Raw genomic sequence first — 21,533 nt, 5'->3', positions numbered from 1 at the left:
TTTTAATATTGCATAAACCTAGCTAAGTCCCCGTTTATATGGAGAAAAGTTGTCCCGGGAAAGAGGGTCACCCTCCCAGCCGAGTCAACTTCAGCGAGCGTTTATATGAGAAAAACGTTGACCTCTTTGCCCAAGCCAACAGCGCTTGCGCATGCTCTAATTTTCTCGCCTCGACGGAGTTGACCCGGCTGGGCGGGCCAAAGTGTTTACATGGAGTTGGCCCGGCTAGGAGGGTGACCCTACCATCGAAAAAGGGTGACTCAGCTATGCGGGTCACCCTTCCAGCTAAGCCAACTTTTTGTTTCTCATGTAAACGGTTCGCCAAGTTTTGTAAGGAAATGGAGGAAAAGTTGGCTCGCCTGAGGGTAGCTCGGGTAGGCGAGTAACCCCTCTACCCGGGACAACGTTTCTCCATATAAACGGGGCCTAAGTGCACTTCAAGTGGAACTGTCCTTCAATCAAGCGATTATAAGGTATTGATTGTGTGGATGGTAGCTCGTTCGTGGTGACCTATCTTTTTCACTACAATTCTCAAAACAATGCATCATAGTGAACAATATAATCACAGAAAGTTTGAGAAAAATTTCACGACAACTTTTATTTTGCGGGAATCACCTCAAACCTGGGCGGATTAATACCCGGGTGAACAGAGCTAACGCCGATAAATAAATTACAACTATTGTATTGACAAAAATTGATATGTGAAGGTTCGACTGAAAATAACTCATTGATTTTTACCGAGAATATGTCATATTGAATAGACACCGCGCGGTTTTAAAAGAAAACTAAAAATTAATATGGCAGATAGATTAACCTAAGTACAGTACCATTTCAATGGCGAAATAGTAGTTTAGTAACGACAACAAGGCATATTTGTGCATATTTATGACGCACTAGAAAGAGCTTTTAAGCTTTTGAATTATTTTTAAAAGTTCGTTGTCCGAGCAGAACAAGTACAGCTGGCTTTTTGTAGTATTATTGTTTAGCAAGTAACTCAAAGCCTGAAAACAAAGCAATTAATTGACAGGATCCGTTTTATTTTACGGCTGAATGCGGCTAAATGTAAATATAGTGAAGCGGCGGATTCATTGAAGCGATTATGAGCACTGAAGAGCTGAGTAGCAAAAGCAATTTTAACTTTAATTTATCAACAGCACAAAACACTAGAAACTTGATGTCAATACTAAACTCTCCATTTTACTCTTTGTTCTCAGTTACTTAGAATCAGAGTTTTGTCAGTTAACTTAAATGACAGTTATTCACTTTTTGCACTTTATGACATGTAACGGAAGCCTTGAGTGAATTAATCAGTATGAATCGAGCTGAATCTAGTCAACAGTGATGTTTCAATTTCACTGTAAAAATGCTTGAGGTCTGAGAAGATAGTTACAACAAACAACGTCGACATTTGACCGACCGAAAAAGGAATCAATTTTCTTTTGTCATTTGACATTTTATCCCTTAAGTCTCCACAATACAGGTCACTATAAGGATAGTTAAAGGGTGTAGAATGTACTTTCAGATCTAGTATTATAAAGGATTTGAAAAGGACATTCAACCATGAAGTTAGATCATTGACTTTCATTTCTTTTTTATATCATTATTTCCAGTTTTTCGGTTTTATTTCACAATATGATCAGGTGGGCTCCTGCTATTATTTCAGTTTTAAAATATTGTTTTATCTTGCACAGCCAAAGACGTCAGTTAGACGGCCCAACTGTTTACATTTATGATATGTTACCGGCAAAAATTGTAGCCCGATTAATGAGTAATTAAATTTCGTTGTGAGTTTTAATTCGTGTATAAACAGAATGAGCGTAAACTGAGCTTTTGAAACTTCTAGATAACATTAGAAAAACAATCGGTACAACATAATGAAGTGAACATGTTCGTTGAAATTTGCCTTCGAATCAGTGGCTTCAAAGCATTTTTTCCCTGCTGTTGGGTAACTGATTTCGCCGAATTCTCAAATGCAAATTTTGCCAAAAATGCAGTCTCGGTAAACTGAAAGTAAACATTTTAAAACGCGAAAAAGAAACGAATGAACCTGCAGCAGACGAACTTTGAAAACGAGTTTCGAAGTCATCCTTACCTTTTTAACTTAAACTAATGGAGAAAAATTCTTGCTATGGTTTTTTTAAGGGATGTGTATAGCAGTGACAAAATGGACCGCTTTTATGTGTTGGGAAGATTCGTCAGCATGTGCTTTTAGTCGCCTGTCGTGGATACTCAGCACAAAAACCGAAAGATAAAGACGGTCGGTTGGTCGCACCATTTCGTTCGTTTTGTGTAGTTTTCGTTTAATGAAAATAACGCCTGAAATCGGGTTAAGTTTTTAAAACATTGACAATTTGATATCAATATAAAGTAGGTGAATTAATAACTTGTGTTTTTGTTTGCGCTAGGGATAAAAAAATCTTTCGCTCGATAGCGAACTCTCGGTTCGGTCCCTTGCAAAGAGATTATCCTTACAAGCAATTTTAATAAACTTCAACCCTTAGATGAAGAAAGGGACCGGATATCAGGGGATGAAACCACTCCGTGATAAGGCTCTTCCGGTTAACCTTGCTCTGTATTAATTAGAGTCAGTTAGTCTATGCGCGCTAATATTCTCGTTCATTTTTCTTTTTCATCTTCGTCTTTTCCACCCATTGCACCAGCCATAAGGTATAATTAGGTAAAACTTTATTTGACGTCGAAAAGTGGGGAGTGATTCTTTTAAAAACCACAGAGAAAAGCATCATGCTAAAGAATAATAGTAATCGAGCCAATTTCATTTCAGTCCGCCTTACGTGGAAATTTAGTCAATTAAATTCAAGGTACAAAGTGCAAAACTCTCCTAACGCGAAAAGTCTCGTAAAAAAAAAAAAATGTAAGCCTACGTCATTCCCGCTTGCTCGGTGTGGGTAAAACACTGTGTCAGCAGCAACAGTGGCCTCATTAAGACACTCGCTCACATGCTCACGATGTTTTTTGCTATCTCAGGTTGTTTTTCGTTGTTGGTTTTGATTGTATCGACCTTCAGCCCAGCTACAAACGGCGCTAAATGTGATTGCAACACTGTGTTCAACCTTGTGAAAGGCATGAAAATGCAGCTCACAGACATTCAGAAAAAATTGAAAAGTAGTAATCAAGGTGAGAAATTGTATTTATTTGCCATTTCACTTGTGAACAGGAAGTTCAATGCTGCTGATGATTTTCAGAGAACCATTCAAGAGATAATTCAGATCAAATTCGATGTTTGTCTTTCTTTTTTTTCAGTCTACAAGAACTGTGCTGAGCTGTACAAATCCGGCAGAAAGATCAGTGGTGTTTATACAATCGATCCTGATGGTTCAGGCTCGTTTGATGTGTTCTGTGACCAAACAACAGCCGGTGGGGGGTGGACAGTGTTCCAGAAGAGACTGGACGGCTCGGTCAATTTCTACCGCGGTTGGCACGACTACAAACTGGGCTTTGGTAACCTGAATGGCGAGTTTTGGCTGGGATTGGACAAGATAAACCGGCTGACTAGAAGCGCACGAAACAGACTTCGTGTGGATCTGGAAGACACAAAAGGGAAGACTGCCTATGCTGAGTACGATCACTTTGCTGTTACAAGCGAGAGATCAAAGTATCAGCTGAGTCTTGGAACTTACTCGGGTGAGTACTCTTTTAAAGCAAACGCGTCCCTTGTCGTCCCAAGGGGGACCCTTCGTCTCCTCCTTCGAGAAAGGAGGAGAAGCGACTTTGCGAATGAGGTTGAACCAACACAGCGCTATCCAGAAGTAGCCTATGTCTTCAGATCAGTAGTGAATTTGAAACGTTTGTGAGCCACGCTAAAGCACCTTTCACTCTCTGAGCACTCATGATAATCATTATGGGATTCTGTGGTTGTTTATCTTCTTGGAACTGAACGTAAAATGTAAAATTTTCTTTCAGGAACTGCTGGAGATTCCCTTTCTCGTCATCGTGGCTATGCATTTACAACCAAAGATCGGGACAATGACGGCAGCGTGTCAAGTAACTGTGCCGTGTCCTACAAAGGAGCCTGGTGGTACGATGCCTGCCACGCTTATAATCTGAACGGCTTGTATCATCATGGACAACACTCATCATACGCTGACGGTGTCAACTGGTATCATTGGAAAGGAGTATACTACTCTGCGAAGAGAGCTGAGATGAAGATCAGACCAGAGAAGTTTTAAACTTTTGACTTTTGTCTTTGCATCTTCATAACTACCTCTGGTTCTAAAGAGCTCTTTAAAATCACAAAACTCGCAGAGCGGGAATCGTTTCTGTTTCATCATTGTAATGGGTATTTTTTGGTGAATAAAGCTGATTATCTGAAAACTTAACTTCTCTGTTCAGTCTTCTTTCGTTTTTTTATCTCTTTCTCAGTTTTCGCTTCTTTCACGGTGAGAAGTGGCAGCCGGAAGACCAGTAACAAATGGAATGGACAAGGCATTTTCAGTTTAGTTCAACTTAAGACGGATTAGTTGAATAATTCTTTATGGGACACTTTAACATTATCCGGTGACTTCCCGACGGTTTGAAAAGACAAAATATGTCAAGGGCATTTCTATTGGAATAAAAACTTTGCCCTTGTATATAATTTTTCTAATAATTTTTATTTTTATAACATTTTCTTTGATTTAAATAAAAAAATGCAAAGTTAGCAGGGGAAATATCAAAAAAATAAGGAGCTTAAGCAAAGACGTTCGTGAGCCACGGACGGTACGCGGAAGTCGAATTTTTCCTTCTTGAAGCATTTTGGCGCCATTGCGTTTGTAACGTCAAGCCACAGACGTCCAACAAGACCTCTTCCCGTCCGTTGTGAGGAGCAAAAACTCGCCAAAAAAGGAAACATTCTACTTCCGGTTGCCCTCCGTGACTCACGAACGTCTGTGCTTAAGCTCCCTAATAACGTCTGTGTTTCCGCTATCCTAATTAATACACTGAAGGGAAGAAAAATGATTTGTTTGTCATATGCACAGGGCGAGTAGGGATGGTGCAGTTGTGAGAGCACTTGCTAATCTCGTACCTTGATCTCAGTCGGTTCGGGAGTGTCGAAATGGAGATCTGGGTACGAGATTAAGCACTCGCCTCCCATCAATGTGGCCCGGGTTCGATTTCCGGAGTTGACGCCATATCTGGGTTGAGTTTGTTGTTGGTTCTCGTCCCTGCTCCGAGGGTTTTTCTCCGGGTACTCCGGTTCTCCTTCCTCCACAAAAACCAATATTTCCAAATTCCTATTCAACCTGGAAACAGTGGACGAATAGCCACTCTGTGGATGTGCCACTGAAATTCACATTTATTTTATTTATTATTCCACATCAATAATTATATCTATTTCTAACCATTAAATTACTTGTGCATCGCTGTGGTACTTAACATGACAGTAATCCTAGGCCTTCAGACAGGCTGATTTCCAATAAATGGTTGGGTTACTTCTGGGTCGGCTTGTGCAACAACTGATCAGCTGGCACCAATTATTGTTCAAAGAGTGGATAACTTTATACAGTGGATAAAAGGTATTAGTTGGAGTACATTTTATCCACTGGACAGCGATTTATCTGATAACAATCACTGACAATTACCAAGTTGGTAGTGCTTGTTGTGCACTCTGATTAGCTGTTCAAACTCTGGAAAGTACGGTCGACTCCCAATATCTCGAAATTTCAAGGGAAATTGAAAATGGATCGATTTATCGGGAGTTCGAGTTATCCAGGGTAAAATTATATTAAAAAATGACCTGCAGGGAAAGGAAACTTGGTTCGAGTTAGCGCGAGGTTCGAGATAGTGAGGGTTCGAGTTATCGGTAGTCGACTGTATTTGCCATTCACCTCCCTGTACTGTCCTGGATTTCACACAAGTTTTTTCTCTCCAAAACACTAATGAGCTTGCACCTCTATCCAACTTCAAGTTGAAGATCTGACTTTACCAGTTATGCCTGACGTTTAAGTTTTATGCAACTCGTACACACTCTGTTTTTCATTAACCATTTTAGTTTTCCAAAGAGCACAGTCTGAATCTTATTTATTCTTGATTGTATTTTTTTCTTTGATAAGAAAGGTATTCATTATGTGGACTACATACTGATACACTGCGAGCTTAACAGGAATTGAAAATACCATATTTGCTTAACACCTAATAGCCAAGAGTGAAAAAGAAGTGAACTATTACAAAAAAAATAATGTTTTAAGGGATAAAACCTTTAAATTTATGAGTTATGCTAAACTGCATGCTCCAGTATAAATATTGCTTTAAATAACAAAATTAATTTTAGGGTCAGCAATATTACTTGAAAAGTTTCTGCAAAAGGTATATCCATTTTCTGTTGAAATTTGGCAACTTTTCATGAGGATGACAACCTGTGACAACATCATTTTACCGTAAATAGGCCATTTTACAGTTGTGTGCGTAGTGACTTGGCCTTGGATTGGAAGCGAGGCTGGCGCTGACCTTGTTGTAATACAAGCCTCACTGCTTTTCATATGTAGATCATGCTGTTCTTATGCTAACTCGTTTGCATTTACACATGAAGAACAGTGGGGTTTGTATCGAAACAAGGTCACCTCCAGCCTCGCTTCCAATCCAAGGCCAGGTCACTAAACACACATCTGTAAAATGGTCTATTAAAAAAATTATGGGCTGGCAGAGGAAAATTTCTCACCCCCACCCTCCCCCCCCCCCCCCCAAAAAAAAAGACTGGTTATTCCTTCAATTAAGCCTACTGTTTCCACCTATTACTGATCAACCCTTTCTTCCAAGTGTGGTAAAAAAAAATTATGTATAAACAACGGGTAAACGCAACAAATAAGAAAAGTACGTTACGGTTTTACTTTGAGAGCTCAAGCTGAGAAGTTTATTTTTGTGAGTCTGAGTTAACTAAACCGCTTTACGACATACCTAAAACGAGGCGGCCTTTCACGGAAACATTAGATGAATTATAACAGTTTAGTAAACTCACCGATTCGACTGCGCAACAACCAAGACTTACAGACTGCAGATCCATGATTTTAGAGCGATTCTCACGCAAAAATAAGGAACAATCCCGCGATGGATTTGGTTGCCCTCTGATCGATACCAATATATTATTTATATTCAGGTTGATGTTGATTGCCTCAGCTTATTTTAACGGGGGTTTGACGGCATCTAATTTGTTGGCCAAGTACCTCTGGAAGACAAATTCTAAGAAAAAAAAAAGGGGGCCTAATTTCAACCAATTCCGACCCTTTTGTTTGTTTTATTACCTTTACCAAAAGAGCTCTATTTTTCTTTCGAAATTATACCAAACATGATACGTGTTTCTATTATTCGCCTGCGGGTTCGCCTGTTCACGGTTCAGTTTTCCTTAAAGCACAGATTTGCGTTAAAAAATGGCCAGTGAGCGCTTGAAGGAAAACGGTCAGCAAGTCGACTACTCAGTACTGCAATCTTGTTCATCCACAACGTTACCGGTCGTTTCGCAACACTGCTGACACTGCAGTTCAGTCGATTTGCTACGTTTTAAAATTGACATATTCTCTAATATCTGAACTCAATTTACTTCTCATGCAAATTAACACTGTGAAACGTAGAACAAGGTAAGATAATTTTTCACCCGAACTCACTTTAAGAACGAGAAATAATCATATTTTCATACTTAATGTCGAGCGAAACGACCGTGAAGCGAAACGACTTTGTAGCGAAACGACCGGATACTGTACCACTCTATTCAGTCTGGGAAGCTACTAAATATTCCCGTATCAGTGAAATATTTAGTTAGGTTCAAGGTACAAATTGCAAATGTTTTTCTTTGTTCTAACGGTGGAGGCTTCCTTTAAGCGCGAAAAGTCTTGTCAGCGAAAAAGTAAACAAGAACTTCTAACTATTCTTTTATTAGTAGGATGAGCAGTGTTTATTAACGGTTGTGAAACTATCCTCCGAGCGCTCACGATGTTTTCATTGACAATCCAAGTTTTGTTTTCGCTGTTGGTGCTGATTTTATCGACCGTCAGCCCAGCTGAATCAGGCAACAGTAGCAAGGGGCCCACTTCCCCGACTAACAGAAAATGTCAAAATCTCATTTACAACACTTTCAGTGCGGGACCCAACAAAGAGGTGAAGAAACTCTTGCAAGAAATGAAACTACAACTTTCGGATCTCCAGAAGAAAATAGAGGCACTCACAGGGAATAAAAAAACTGGTAAAGGTGACTGAAACGCTCGTTTAATAATGTGTTTAATAAAACACGGATAAGAGCGATTTTAAAATGTAAATAAAAAATATTGGTTTTTTGAGAACTAATTAACGGAGAAATATTGAAGAATAATAACAAATTTAGCGATTTTTTCCTGAGCTTTCCGCGCATAGGAATGCCGCTTGTTTTAATAATATTATTCATTTTGAACTTCACAGCTTCAATTGACTTTATTTCTTGATGATATTTATAAATCGAAACGTTGAATTGCTTTAATTTTGTATTTATAAATAACTTGATTTAAAAAATCCGTGATAAAAATGCAATGGCCTGTCAAAAGAATGTTGCTAAAAGGTTTGTTATTTTTCATTAAAACGAGAATCGAGCGCTTTTCAGTGAACTCACTGATGAGTTTTGTAATTGTTTTTATATGCAAGTTTAGGCAGCTATATTATTTACAATTCACGGTTGATCGACTCTGATTAAGTCACACTGGTTGTTACCATCGCGTGTTAACTACGTAATCATGAATTTGTTTTTGCTTTGCTTGTGGTTTTCAGGTCACAAGAAGAACTGTGCTGAGCTGTACAAATCTGGAAGGAAGATCAGTGGTGTTTATGCAATCGATCCTGATGGTTCAGGCCCGTTTGATGTGTTCTGTGACCAAACAACAGCCGGTGGGGGGTGGACAGTGTTCCAGAAGAGACTGGACGGCTCGGTTAATTTCTACCGCGGCTGGAACGACTACAAACTGGGCTTTGGTAACCTGAATGGCGAGTTTTGGCTGGGACTGGATAAGATAAACCGGCTGACTAGAAGCGCACGAAACAGACTTCGTGTGGATCTGGAAGACGCAAAAGGGAAGACGGCCTATGCTGAGTACGATCACTTTGCTGTTACAAGCGAGAGCTCTAAGTATCAGCTGAGTTCGTGGAACTTACTCGGGTGAGCTACTCTTTTAAAGCAAACGCGTCCCTCCTCGTCCCAATGGGGGCCCTTCGCCTCCTCCTTCGAGAAAGGAGGAGAAGCGACTGTGCGAATGCGGTTAAAACAACACAGCGCTATTCAAAACTGGCTGGCTAGTCAATAAAAATTTGAACCGTTTGAGAGCCACGCTAAAACACTTTTCAGGATCTCAGCATTCACGATACAGTACTAGCCCGCGTATAAGAACCTGGGTTTTAAGAGCCTGTTAGGCTAAAATTTTCATTTTAAGCCCCCTCCACATAAGAACCTATTTAGGCTAAAATTTTAAGTTAGGTTCTTATCAGTGGGATTGCTGTGAAATTGTATAGGTAGAAACTTCTGAATCGAAGATCATCATCTATTTAAAAGTAACTTGACATAACTTTTTTTTTCTTTCAAGCTCAAGTACCATGTTGTATGTCTATTGTGTTTGCCATTATACTGTATTATGAGATGATATTTATGATATATATAGTATATTCAGATATAATTCATATGAAAATAATAAGAACCTATTTTAAGAACCTTGGTAGCCTAAATTTGCTTTAAGTGCCATTTATATAAGAACCTATTTAGGCTAAATTGAAAAATTCAGCTTCTTATACGTGGGCTATTACTGTAATCAATATGGGTTTCTGTGGTTGTTTATCTTCTTGGAACTGACTGTAAAATGTAAAATTTCTTTTAGGAACTGCTGGAGATTCCCTTTCTGATCATCGTGGCCTCCCATTTACAACCAAAGATCGGGACAATGACGGGAGGTCGGACTTGAACTGTGCCGCGTCCTTCAAAGGAGCCTGGTGGTACGGTGGCTGTCACTCTTCCAATCTGAACGGCTTGTATCATCATGAACAGCACTCATCAGCCGCTGACGGTGTCAACTGGTATCACTGGAAAGGATATAACTACTCCGCGAAGAGAGCTGAGATGAAGATCAGACCAGAGAAGTTTTAAACTTCTGACTTCTGTCTTTGCATCTTCATAACCACCTCTGGTTCTAAAGAGCTCTTCAGTATATAATCACTTAACAGAGCGGGAATAATTTCTGTTTCATTATTGTAATGCCTATTTTTTGGTGAATAAAGCTGAGTATCTGAAAACTTAACATCTTTGTTCAGTGTTCTTTCGTTTTTTTTTTTTTTAATTATCTCTTTGTCGTTTTTTATGTTATTTTAATTGCTTAAACTACAGATTTATAATTACGAAAATACTAATACAAAATTTACAAGAAAACGCCATAAAAGAAAAAGAATATATAGAATACAAACAGCAAATTAAGAATGGACAACAGCAATTCCAGGTGATAAGCCGGAGTAAAGGACCCACTTACTGTAGTGAAAGGAAAGTTTGTCTTTTTACCTCGCAATATAATATTCGATTTCATAAGCCAGTCCTTTTGATCGTTTAAAAAACCAATCCCGTAGACAAAGATTTGTCATTTACTTTACAATGATAAAGAAGATGTTTGCTTTCCAGGATTACATAATTTGTCAAAGTGTGAAAGCAGTTTAATTATTACCGAATACACCTTCGGACAGAAGATCTGTCTTTACTAGTTATGCCTGATGTTAAGTTTTGTGCAACTCGTATGCACTCATCTTTCCTACCATCTGTTTTTCTTTACGAGAAAAAAAATTCTTTCACAGATGTGGACTACGTAATGACACACTGTTCTCGTGTTAATTTTTTGACCAAATCATGGATCAAAAGTAATTCAAAGATCATTTTGTTGATGGCTGTCCTTCCTGCGTACATTTTTTCCTCACAAACCAACACCTTCCAACTTATTTCATCCAGAATATGACATCACAAGTTTATTAGTAGTACATGTAAGACTACACTTAGTGTCACCCTCATTAAAGAATAACTTTTTTTAGGTAAATGACAAAACCTTTAAAATTATTTCAGTAGGGGCAATAGTGATATTTTGAAAACTATCTGCAGAAGGGATTTCCATTATCTGTCGAAATTTGGAAACTTTTTGTGAGGAACAACAACATCCAGTCAAAATTCCACATCATTTTACAGCATCGATGGATCAATTTTCAGCCATTTTCTGCATGTACCTTCCTCCACAGGGAGGAATGAAAAACAGATTCAATAATATTAACTAGAAATTATGATTAAGCTTGCAAGCAGTAACAGGGAAACCTCTTTGGTAACCATGTCAGTTTTGTGGGGCAAGCATGATTTCTAAGGGTAGCTATGGGCAATGAGAGCCAAATCAAATGGCAAAGCATCTTTCAGTACAAAAGTTTCAGAACCTTTGGGTATACCCCACAAGTTTGCCTATCAACACAATATACAGGGAACATGACCATGCAAGTGATTCAAATAGCATTTAATAATTCAATTTAGTAACCTTTTAAGTGTCAGCGCCAACTAATAACAGCTACTCTCTACTCTCCTAAAATGAAATGCACACCGTGGGCAGTAAATCAAATCTCCACAGTTGATGTTTTGTACCCTTTCTGTGAGTTTGGTACCCTGTTTAAGTGAGCTTTCAGCCCATGTGGAAGCTTCACTACAAAATAAAATGTTGAAAGGTGGAAATGAGTACAATGATTTTTTTGGGAATGATCAGTGTATTCAGTCAGTGACACAAGCAATTACTCAGAAAAAAGAAATGCTAGTTTTTATTTATTATAAATTTCAAAGTCTTAACAACAGAAGTTTTCAACTTTAGGAATTTTACTTGTCTGCCTTACATTCAAAATATATAACATGTCATGAAATCTATACTTGTCTGCTACTGGGCACGCAAGTTGTCTTAAGTGGCTTGGTCAGAATTCGTCCATCTGCTACGTGTATTCATGCATGTGTTTGTGCTAAAGGGAACAAACTGATCATGACTTTTGGAAGTGTCCTGTCCCGGTTCATATATGTTCTCTGCCAGTTTGCTGACAAGAGCGAAGCTGTTACATTGTATCAACACAAAGATCCTGCAATACAAATACAGCAAATTGTTTAATTTAATTAAGGGTGTGCAGAAAGAGGTGAGTAAAACAAATTTTGTTTTAGTCACATGACACACCAAGCTGGTAGCTCATACATGTACATGGAAATGAATGCACAATGTGCAATAGTATTTAATAATTCACCCAGTACATGGAAGAGGCAGACTGTGCTGTGTGATGCTGATTGGCAGCAAAAAAAAAGAGTAGGAAATACAGCTAACAGAGCAGAGAGATCTTTTGTTTGCACCTTATGCATTACTGGATACAGCTATTTCAATTAACGTTGTCGGTTCAAAGCATGAAGCTAAAAGACAAGACCGAAAGTTTACGTGGGATTTTTATGAATAAATTCATCAAAATCAGTCATGCCTGAAGAAAGCAATAGGTTGTAATTAGCAGTACAATGACCTGCACGTGCAGGGATGTTTTTGATGAAATTATTCATAAAAAATAATCCCACAAAACATTGCGGTCTTGTCTTTTGGCTTGATATTAATCCGACAACGTTAATTGAAATAGCTGTATACAAAAAGATAAATGATGATGATGACACTTTATTATGCTATAAAAATTTTACAACTACATGTAACCTGTATTCACCCTTTTTCAAGCAAACTGGATTGCATTTTCTATGGTCCAACCCTTTTGACCAGTCTTTCCAGTAAAGACCTGTGTTCATTTTCAGAAGGACAGTCCAGTCATTTCACAACTATGGTATTCTGCACCAACTCCGAGAAGTGAACAAACCTAATATAAACAACAAAATTCAAACTGTTTGAATGTAATGTAACTCTTACATGTATACTAAGTCAATGGTTTCAAATCTTAATTTCTACATACCAAATGTGAGAACAAATTATGGCAAACATCCATTTAAGGTTGCCGCATTGCCAAAATTTGGGGGGAGATTCCTACTGACTTACAAACTCTCAGCTATTTTCAATGCAAGAAACAACATAAAAAGATTCTATTATGATCTCAAAAGTAAGTATCATACATAAACTATCTCTATATAGCTAGCTATGGCACTTAATTCACCTTAAGCTTAACCTTTAAATTCATGAAAGGAATGGTCACTGAACTGAACTGGCACTACACTTTATCAACACACAGATCACAGAAATTAAATATGCTACAAGGCTGGAAAATTGCAGCAGTTTCATACAGCTCTTAATTTCCTACAATGAGGTAAGCAATACCTGTTTAAACTTTGCTCGCACTTTCTCAAGATTAGTAAACAGCTCTTCATTTGTGGGATCATTGAGAGGAAGTGCCAGAATCATCTTCTCCAAAGTTTCCAACAATTTAATACACCTGTAAAACAAATTTCATGGGATGAAATCCACAGTGCTCAATATTTTTATCTGTAATCACCAAATGTCTGTGTCAAGTCAAGCAAGAAACTCACATTCCAATAATATTTTTGTCAATTAAGTTATGAGTCAAACTATAGTACACCATTAAACTGCAACAGGTTCATGTAACAAACATCTTGCTCACTGCTTGGATATAAATGGCAATGAGTGGTATGATTAAGAGCAAATGTGATGTTTAAAGATGTATTTTAACAGTCAGTGACAGGCATAATCACTCCCACAGACAAATAATCTGTTCCGAGTTCTGCCAAATTATTTTAAATCCTTCATTTAATTTCTATTTTCCTTTGTTTTTGTATATGGTATTGAATGATAAGAAAGAAAAATATAAAATTGAACCTAAAGATATACAGTTGGACCTCGATTTAATGCAACTCTATATAACAAAGTCATCGATATAACAAACGATATTCTCCAGCCCGGCCTTTTAAAACGTATGAAACAGAACCTTGATGTAACAAACCAATTTCCTAGTCCGTTGGCACTTTGTTAAATCAAGGGTCCACTGTACATGTACATAGCTACTTGAAATAGCTATGCAACACGGGTGTCTCGAAAACGAAGACCTCTAAAACGAAGACCCTAAGACCTAAGACCCCGAAAACTTGAAAACGAAGACCCCCAACATTTCCAAGTATAAGTACAAAAAAATAAAATAGCAAAAACCAAAATACATTTTTTCATACCTCAAGTGAAATTTAATTCCTTTCTGTGGTCCTACCATGGTTATCCGCCATCTTGAGCTGAGCAGCCGCGTTTCTTGGAATACTGACCGGAAGTGTGTTTCCCGCTCCACTGGAGCGGAAGCGCGTTTCTGAATGTCTCAGTTGCGCTGCTGGGTTTTTATTTAATAACCAACTAGCAAAAGAAACGAGTGTTAAATCCCTCCTTCTCGGAACTACAACCACGCGATCGTGAGAGCAACAGAAATGAAGCCAAGGCTTTCTACTTTGAAAGTTGCTGTAATGATTTTGAAGTTCTTCAATCCCGAGTGTCGATTCCTATTTTTAACAAAATTCATCAGTCTCCCTGTAAAATAGGCCTTATCATGGTTTTCGACGCCATTTTGACGAGTAGGCAAACAGGCTTGAAATAATAGTGTTTGTATGGAAATCCGATGTCAAATAATTTTCATAAAACATCGCTTCTGAAATATTCATGAATTGGAAACTCTTGGTACTAGGAAAAGGATTTTAGGAAAAAAATTGGAGGGATGTGAGCTGTGCCAGAAAGCGTCCAGTCCTGTTTTGAACTTTTGATACATTTCCCTGTATTTTTTCCCTTGAACTATGGCTAAGTAGCAGTTCACGGCTGGTTTGCTATAGAGATAAATGTGTGGATGTACTCGGGATTGAAGAACCTCAAAATCATTACAGCAACTTTCATAATAGAAAGCCTATGGTTGTAATTCCCAGGAGGGATTTAACACTCGTTTCTTTGTACAGTAGTTGGTTATTAAATTAAAACCTAGCAGCGCAACTGAGACGTTCAGAAACACGCTTCCGGTCCAGTGGAGCGAGAAACACACTTCCGGTCAGTATTCCAAGAAACGCGGCCGCTCAGCTCAAGATGGCAGATAACCATGGTAGGACCACAGGAAGGAATTAAATTTCACCTGAGGTGTAAATTAATGTATTTTTATGTTATTTTATTTTTTTGGACTTGCACTTAGAAATTTTGGGGGTCTTTGTTTTTCGAGTTTTCGGGGTCTTGGGGTCTTAGGGTCTTAGGGTCTTAGGGTCTTAAGGTCTTCGTTTTAGAGGTCTTCGTTTTCGAGACACCCTATATGCAACACATTACACTAGTTTGTTAAAAATGTTATTTCAAGCTTGAGGATAGGTTGACCGCATTTTGCAAAATTTTGACATTAATCCAGCTTTTTAAGGCTGATTTTAGCCCAAAAGTGGTGGGGTATTACTGCAACTCCATTAATGAGAAAAATAACACAAATAATTTAATTATTACCTTGGTTTTGCATTAGGGTTTTCTAGCAAAATTTCAAGCCACATTGTGACAAACCCAAGATAGAATCCAACCTGAAAAACAAAGAACTCCATAAAGATATATGATAATGTACAGGTGTATGACCCAGCAATTCGAGACTACTCACTCGAGGGTGCATTCATCACTGGACATGCTTGTTAGTGGTAATAATTATATTATAGTGTAAAATTAATCAAAATCAATCATCAGAAAACTAATCAATTATAGTTGAACCTCTGAAATACAGATTCCCCATAGGGAAACATCAAAGTGTCCCGATGGGGAGGTGACAGCATTATAGGTGTCATGGATGGGATACCATTTTAAAGGCTTCACGACAGCATCTGGTGACCCAGAATTGTATTGAAGGCTTATCTAGAATTTTTTAGTAGATGTCATTGATTGAAACAAATTTGAATAGCTTATCACAAATTAATTTAGACTCATCCTAAATTATCTCCCCATACAAATCATTGTTGTATAACTGCAACACACAGAACACAATGTTGAGAGAGAAGTGTCCATAAGGAGAGGTTCAACTGTACCTTGTTATAGGAAATAACAAAGATGATTGATGAAAATATTCAAGTACACTGTTATGTATGCGTTCATTGTTCTAGACAGAAAAATTTCTGTGACAATATCATCAGTGAAAGTATGAATTTGAGGATAACAGGTATCACATGCAGCAGTAATCACAAGCCTCTAAGAGTGAATTTTGTGTATACAGTCGAAGCTATTATAAGCGACCACCTCAGGAATTAAAAAAAGTGGTCGTAACTAGAGCTGGTTACTTACGAGAATGCAATCCCAAAAGCGACCAAAAGCTGAAGCTGGTCCCCTACCAGAGCTTTTATAAGCATAAAGCTTTCTTCCTTGGTCTCAAGGTAACACTCTTGATCCAGCCATAAATTATCTTGAATTTTTAGATTCGAGATCTTAATTCTATGAATATTGTTAAACAGTGCAATATTACTGTAAATGTGATCACAAAGTGTACACTATTATGAAAGAGTTGCCATAATACGTTTCAGAATATTTGAGTGGTCGCTTACAAGAGCTTAAAAACAAAGGAAACCGACCAGTTGGGAATTCTCAAAAGTGGTCACAGGACCATAAATTCAAACAGGATTTCGCAATGGTAGTCGTAACTAGAGCTGATCACTTACGAGAGTGGTCGCAATGAGAGCTTTGACTGTAATAATATTGAAATTAATGGCTGTTTCTATCTCACCTTACAGGGTCCCAAAGGGGTTTAGGGCTCCAGGGCTCCGGCCTTAAAAATGCAGGGCTCCAGGGCTCCAAGGCTAAAATTTCAGGGCTCTAGGGCTCCACATCATCTGCTTTAGGGCTCCGGGCTCTACTCTGGACTACAATCTTGATATGTAAAAATTCTATTTTTAACGCTAAATCAAATGCGCAAATGAAAAAGTCAGCAATTCCGATCAATTTTTTAAACCCAAGCAGCCAGCTATATTATCTCAGCTATTATATTTAAAAGTGGATTAAATGTTAAACTTGTTATGGGGCTGACAGACCTGCACGACTCCCGCTGGTGGCCATTGTGTTGATAAAAGCCTATAAGAGATCAAGGGAGGATCCTTGTATATCTCTCTTAGTAGCGGCTGGTTTTGTATTTTAAAAATGCCATTTGTCCATTAGAATATTTTGAAATATGGCAGTGATGGTTGAAATTGTGCACGAAGGGTAGAATTTTCTTGTGCGCTTTCTGTTTTTGTGCAAGAGCGTTCCCTCTCGATGCCAGGCGTGTTTTAAAGTTTTTAATGTTTTCCTCAAACACTACTTTAGAAGAGTTTGTGCTCAGAAGCCTAAGGGCTTCTCCTTTAACGAAGCCTTTTTTTGACGCCTGCTGGGTGGCAACTGTTATAGTTTGTGTACTGAAATGTTTCAGTAGGTTTGTAATGTGTGGGCACGTTGAGAATCAATTCTTACTCGGATCTCTCTCCGTTATAGACTGTTGTATCCAAGAATGTTGTTTCTAATTGTGAGACTTCAGCGGTAAACTTTATGGTAGAGTGGTACGAATTTGCCTGCTCAATGAAATGTTCTATTTCTTCTTTGTTTGTTTCCCACAAGCAAAATACATCCTCAAAGAACCTTTTCCGCGTTAGTGGTTTGTTAACGCTCTGCTTTAAGATCTCCTTTTCTATAGATGCCATAAAGATGTTGGCAAAAGCTACTGCCATTTTAGTGCCCATGGCAGCTCCGTGTGTTTGGAGATAGTCTTTCCCGTTAAGTTGGAAGGAGTTCTCCTTCAGTATAAGGCTGAGCATTTCTCTGAGGAAATTTGTAGCTATAGGAGGGTTATTGGCATGAAAGTTCTCGTATGCGTTGCATACTATAGTGATTCCTTCCTCCTGTGGGATATTCGTGTTAAGGCTAGTGACATCCATTGAGACCAGAAAGGCGTTTCTAGGCACCCTAGTGCTTTCAATAAACCTTATGAAAAGTGTTGTATCTTCAAGATACGAGTCCTGTATTTGTGCTATTGGCTGAAGTAGTTTGTCTACGAATGATGATAGGCGTTCTGTTGGGGCATCACACCCAGATATGATAGGTCTTCCGACTAATGTTCTTTTGTGAATTTTTGTGAGGGTATAAAACACTGGGATTCGAGGCGGATTTGGTGTCAGGTTAAACCATTTAACCGTCATTTCGTCTATGCACCCTGCTTGGTGAAGACCCGAAAGTCAGAATGGAAAGGGTCACGAATCAATTATTATTTGTATCTTCAAAATGATCTGTGAAGTTTTTTTTTAATTTGTTGTAACTGATACCTGCGAGCAAACTGCTAAAGGAACGTCCGGTTCCTATAAAGTTGTTATCGCGCTCACTATAATTATAAGAAAGTTTTTTATTAAATCATGCCCTAAATAAGTTGTTGCATATCATTGTAAAATGAGATAACCGCGTATACTTGTATTATGTACTGTCCTCTCTTCAGATTCTGTTTCTTTATGCCCGTTAACACGCACAAACAAACAAAAAAAGGCAGTAGTCAAGAATCAATGCAATCTGGGAACTCGAATGATCAACCTTGAAAATGCTGGGCTGCGGGCTCCAGGCAAAATGTCTTTGGGCTCCGGGCTCCACAGCAGAAATTTAGGGGCTCCAGGGCTCCAGGGACCCCCCCTTTGGGACCCTGACCTTATATTAATAAATTATTGTCCTATTGTGTGGCCAACTCTTTTAAGTGGTCACTTGCCATTTCTCTAAGGGAAGCCAAACAGAAGGGGTTTGACTATGATTTCATACCAAACAACACGCAAGCTTGATTCAATTTCAAACAAAACCCCATAAATTATGCTATAAGTCCTGTGTTTTGTTTAGAAACTCTTGGGCTAGTCCTTATATAATCTTTGAAAATCTATGGCCATGTTTGGCTATGTTCAGAAATACATTGTAGTCACAACATCTTCAAAAATTTAGATGCTACTCAGTGCTAGTCACAAGAATAGATACAAAAATCTCAAGGACTTAAGCTGGCGAAAGCTGACAGGTATAATAATATTATTACAGGAATTCATGGCAAACTTTAGGAGTAAGCTACTGGTCGTCAGCCAACAGACTGCCAAAAATCAGCTCACTATGGGCCAACAGTGCAGGAACAGCATTTATCAGTGTTTGTTGAAAATTATGGCCAGTTTTGCGAAAATTATCATCAAATCATTGGATTTGTCTGTCGGTATTCTGCTCCTAACCTGTGGGTCAAGTGTTGGTTAGCTATTGACTGATAGTTGGCTGACAGTTGCTTAGGGGAAGCTGTTCTTCATAATAATAAATTTCGCTTTCTAAAAGGTCTCTTACCACGCGAAATAAATAACGAAGAACATGATTATGATGAAAAATTACCCATTCCGTTTCTGTCCATAACAGATATGGTTCTATCAGGAGTAAATTGACCTCAGATATTACAGTATATGTCAATATTATTAAAATGTAACGAAACGACTACAGTGTAGTGGTGCTGAGTGTACTCAGGTGTACTTGGCTGTGAAACGGCTAGCTGGTAACCGTCAGAACATACCCCGGGGAACACACACATTCGTGAACAAAGGTTTTAGACAATATTTCACACAGCCACCCCAGCATGTCAACAATTATTTCAAGAGTTCTATTTTATATTTAATATTTTATTTTATATTTATATTTAATACAAACCTCACGACCAACTTCACAGCCTTTTAACAAACCCAAGTGTCGACCTTCCTGAAAACCTTTGACTTTCCCATCCTTGTAGCCTTCCTTAAATCCTTTGTCGTAGAATCTTTAAAACAAAAGAAATCTCTGTTCATTTTGCTTCCAATTTTACGGAATCAGAAGAATATTAAGGCACCTTTCCTCGAGAAAAACTACTGCATCAAAAGCATCATCTATCTCATCCCTGTACGCCATCTTGGATTTGGTTACCCAAGAGGCATTGCTGGTGTGGTGATAGACATTAATTTTTCCATGTCGGAAGCGCTCTTTATTAGACAGTGACTGGACTGAGCTGAAGCCTTGAGTGAATTCTTGAGTTAGAATCGAGCTGAATCTACAGTAGTCAACATCTCGGGCTGATCAAAAAATGATCAATTTTACTTTGTCATTTGACGAGTTCTGTCTAAAATCTCCACACTTCAATTAGACTGTCCAACTGTTTGTTTAGTGTTACACAAATATTGAAGACTGTACTGAATAAAATCAGTTTCGTTGTGAATTTTAATGAACTGTACATGTAAAGTGAGGGTAAACAGTTTTTGAAACTCCAATTTTAAATAAGAAAAACAATCACAGTATAATGAAGCGAATATGTCTGTTGAAATTTTTCTCCAAAAAACTGCTTTCCAGTACTGAGGGCCGTCTCAAATGCGAATTTTGTTCCCATGCGGTCTAGGTAAACAACAAAGCAAATATTTTAGAACGCGAAAAAGAAACGAATGAATCTAAAGAAGACGAACTTAGAAAACGAGTTTCCAACTCATCCCTGCCTCTCTTTTGATGGCGGGAAAATCCTTGCTATGGTTTTTTAAGGGATGTGTACAGCAGTGGCAAAATGGACCATTTTTTTGGTGTTGGGAAGATTCGTCAGCATGTGCCTTTGGTCGCCTGTCGTGGATAGCATAAAACCTGAAGATAAAGCAAGGCATGTTACCAGTTGGACTTTAACACGAGTTCCCACAAGGAAGTGCTTCATAACTGACCTCAACTGGTAAGATATATAGTAAAACGTTTTTTCCCAACGAGAGAGATGCTTTAGCAGGCCTAAATCAAGTTTTCCACCCGACGTTTTTTTTTTTTTTCTGAAAATAATAAGCCTATATCTGATACGACGGCGTGTTTACCATAAAATACGTCATAATTCAGTTTTGATGATAAACGGCCATCTCTTAAGCGGAAGGGAAGTCGCGCGTGCGAACGAAATGATTTTAACCTGATTATTTCACTTTCCGGTTACACGTAACTTTGCTATTCATCACGTCTCGGTACAGTGTGTTCAATTCTACTACCGGTATCTATTCAGTTTTAATCTCGGTTGCTCCCGTCAAAACAAAGTTTCTAAGTCAGTGGATAATTTTAGAGTTAGATTGAAATGGCGCTTAACGTAATTTACTGGGCACATTTTTCCTTTAATGATAGTAATTAATTAGAAAATTGGCATCTTGTGTAAAGAGCAATGATGATGACGTTACAACATGCTGGCCAGCGTGTTCAACTTAACTGTCAAGAGAACCTGCATGACGAATTGTTTTGAATCCTAATTTTGGAGATCGTTCTTATAAATGCTCCCTCATGAACGGGTCGGTCGGTCGGTCGGTCGCACGGCTTCGCGGTTTCTCGTTGTTTTAATTCCATTGATCGGAAAATAACGCCTGAAAAACGGGTTCATTTTTTCAGAAGACATTGACAATATGATATCTACGTAAAGTAGTTGAATTAATATCTTGTGTTTGTTCCTGTCTTTGTAGGGATCAAAACTCAACTACGGTATTTTGTGAGCAATAAACTTAAAATTCTCCGAGGTAGGGTCTTTCCGAAAAGAAAATTGGCAACTACTCCTGACTACTCGCTATCAGCTGTTTACTG

The 21,533-nt window shown here is 38.3% G+C and overlaps 2 protein-coding genes and 2 pseudogenes across 6 annotated transcripts in view; 3 read left to right on the top strand and 1 right to left on the bottom strand.

Moving 5' to 3' along the window:
• Positions 1–21,533, top strand: part of LOC146472795 (fibrinogen C domain-containing protein 1-like) — a 67,586-nt gene that overhangs the window by 44,067 nt on the left and 1,986 nt on the right. The window contains exons 1-2 of one of the 3 annotated variants that reach the window (XM_085119045.1): positions 2,185–2,257; positions 2,986–3,135. The exons of the other annotated variants lie outside the window; for them this stretch is intronic. Coding sequence (XP_084975171.1) covers positions 3,084–3,135 — 52 coding nt within the window. The 5' untranslated portion in view covers positions 2,185–2,257; positions 2,986–3,083. Of the gene's footprint in view, positions 1–2,184; positions 2,258–2,985; positions 3,136–21,533 lie in introns of those variants that run through there. 3 annotated transcript variants of the gene reach the window in all.
• LOC146472798 (ryncolin-1 pseudogene) lies at positions 3,153–4,501 on the top strand (annotated as a pseudogene).
• LOC146472797 (microfibril-associated glycoprotein 4-like) lies at positions 7,854–10,084 on the top strand (annotated as a pseudogene). Its single transcript, XR_014866495.1, has 3 exons — positions 7,854–8,170; positions 8,725–9,109; positions 9,819–10,084. The product of XR_014866495.1 is annotated as a microfibril-associated glycoprotein 4-like (transcript).
• On the bottom strand, positions 9,984–19,867 carry LOC146472796 (protein LTO1 homolog). Of its 2 annotated transcripts, none has more exons than XM_085119062.1 (6): positions 19,804–19,867; positions 19,629–19,734; positions 15,429–15,499; positions 13,287–13,401; positions 12,688–12,834; positions 9,984–10,052 (listed from the first exon to the last, which is right to left on the bottom strand). In XM_085119062.1, the coding sequence occupies exons 1-5, from the start codon at positions 19,860–19,862 to the stop codon at positions 12,769–12,771; spliced, it is 417 nt and encodes a 138-aa protein (XP_084975188.1). In that variant the 5' UTR covers positions 19,863–19,867; the 3' UTR covers positions 9,984–10,052; positions 12,688–12,768. The 2 variants fall into 2 exon arrangements, with proteins under 2 accessions (XP_084975188.1, XP_084975187.1); XM_085119061.1 differs by lacking the exon at positions 9,984–10,052 and adding an exon at positions 11,493–12,072.

This window comes from Pavona decussata, unplaced genomic scaffold (genome assembly GCF_977016875.1).
Source record: "Pavona decussata unplaced genomic scaffold, jaPavDecu1.1 SCAFFOLD_96, whole genome shotgun sequence".
Lineage (NCBI taxonomy): Eukaryota > Metazoa > Cnidaria > Anthozoa > Scleractinia > Agariciidae > Pavona > Pavona decussata.
This window is presented reverse-complemented; position numbering and strand designations above follow the sequence as displayed.

Coding starts and splice junctions, on each gene's coding strand:
- LOC146472796 (XM_085119062.1), bottom strand. CDS start 19,862: ATGGCGTACAGGGATGAGATAGATGATGCTTTTGATGCAGTAGTTTTT. Junction 19,735..19,803: donor GTAGTTTTTCTCGAGGAAAG/GTGCCTTAATAT, acceptor TTTGTTTTAAAG/ATTCTACGACAAAGGATTTA. Junction 13,402..15,428: donor AACCCTAATGCAAAACCAAG/GTAATAATTAAA, acceptor TTTGTTTTACAG/GTGTATTAAATTGTTGGAAA.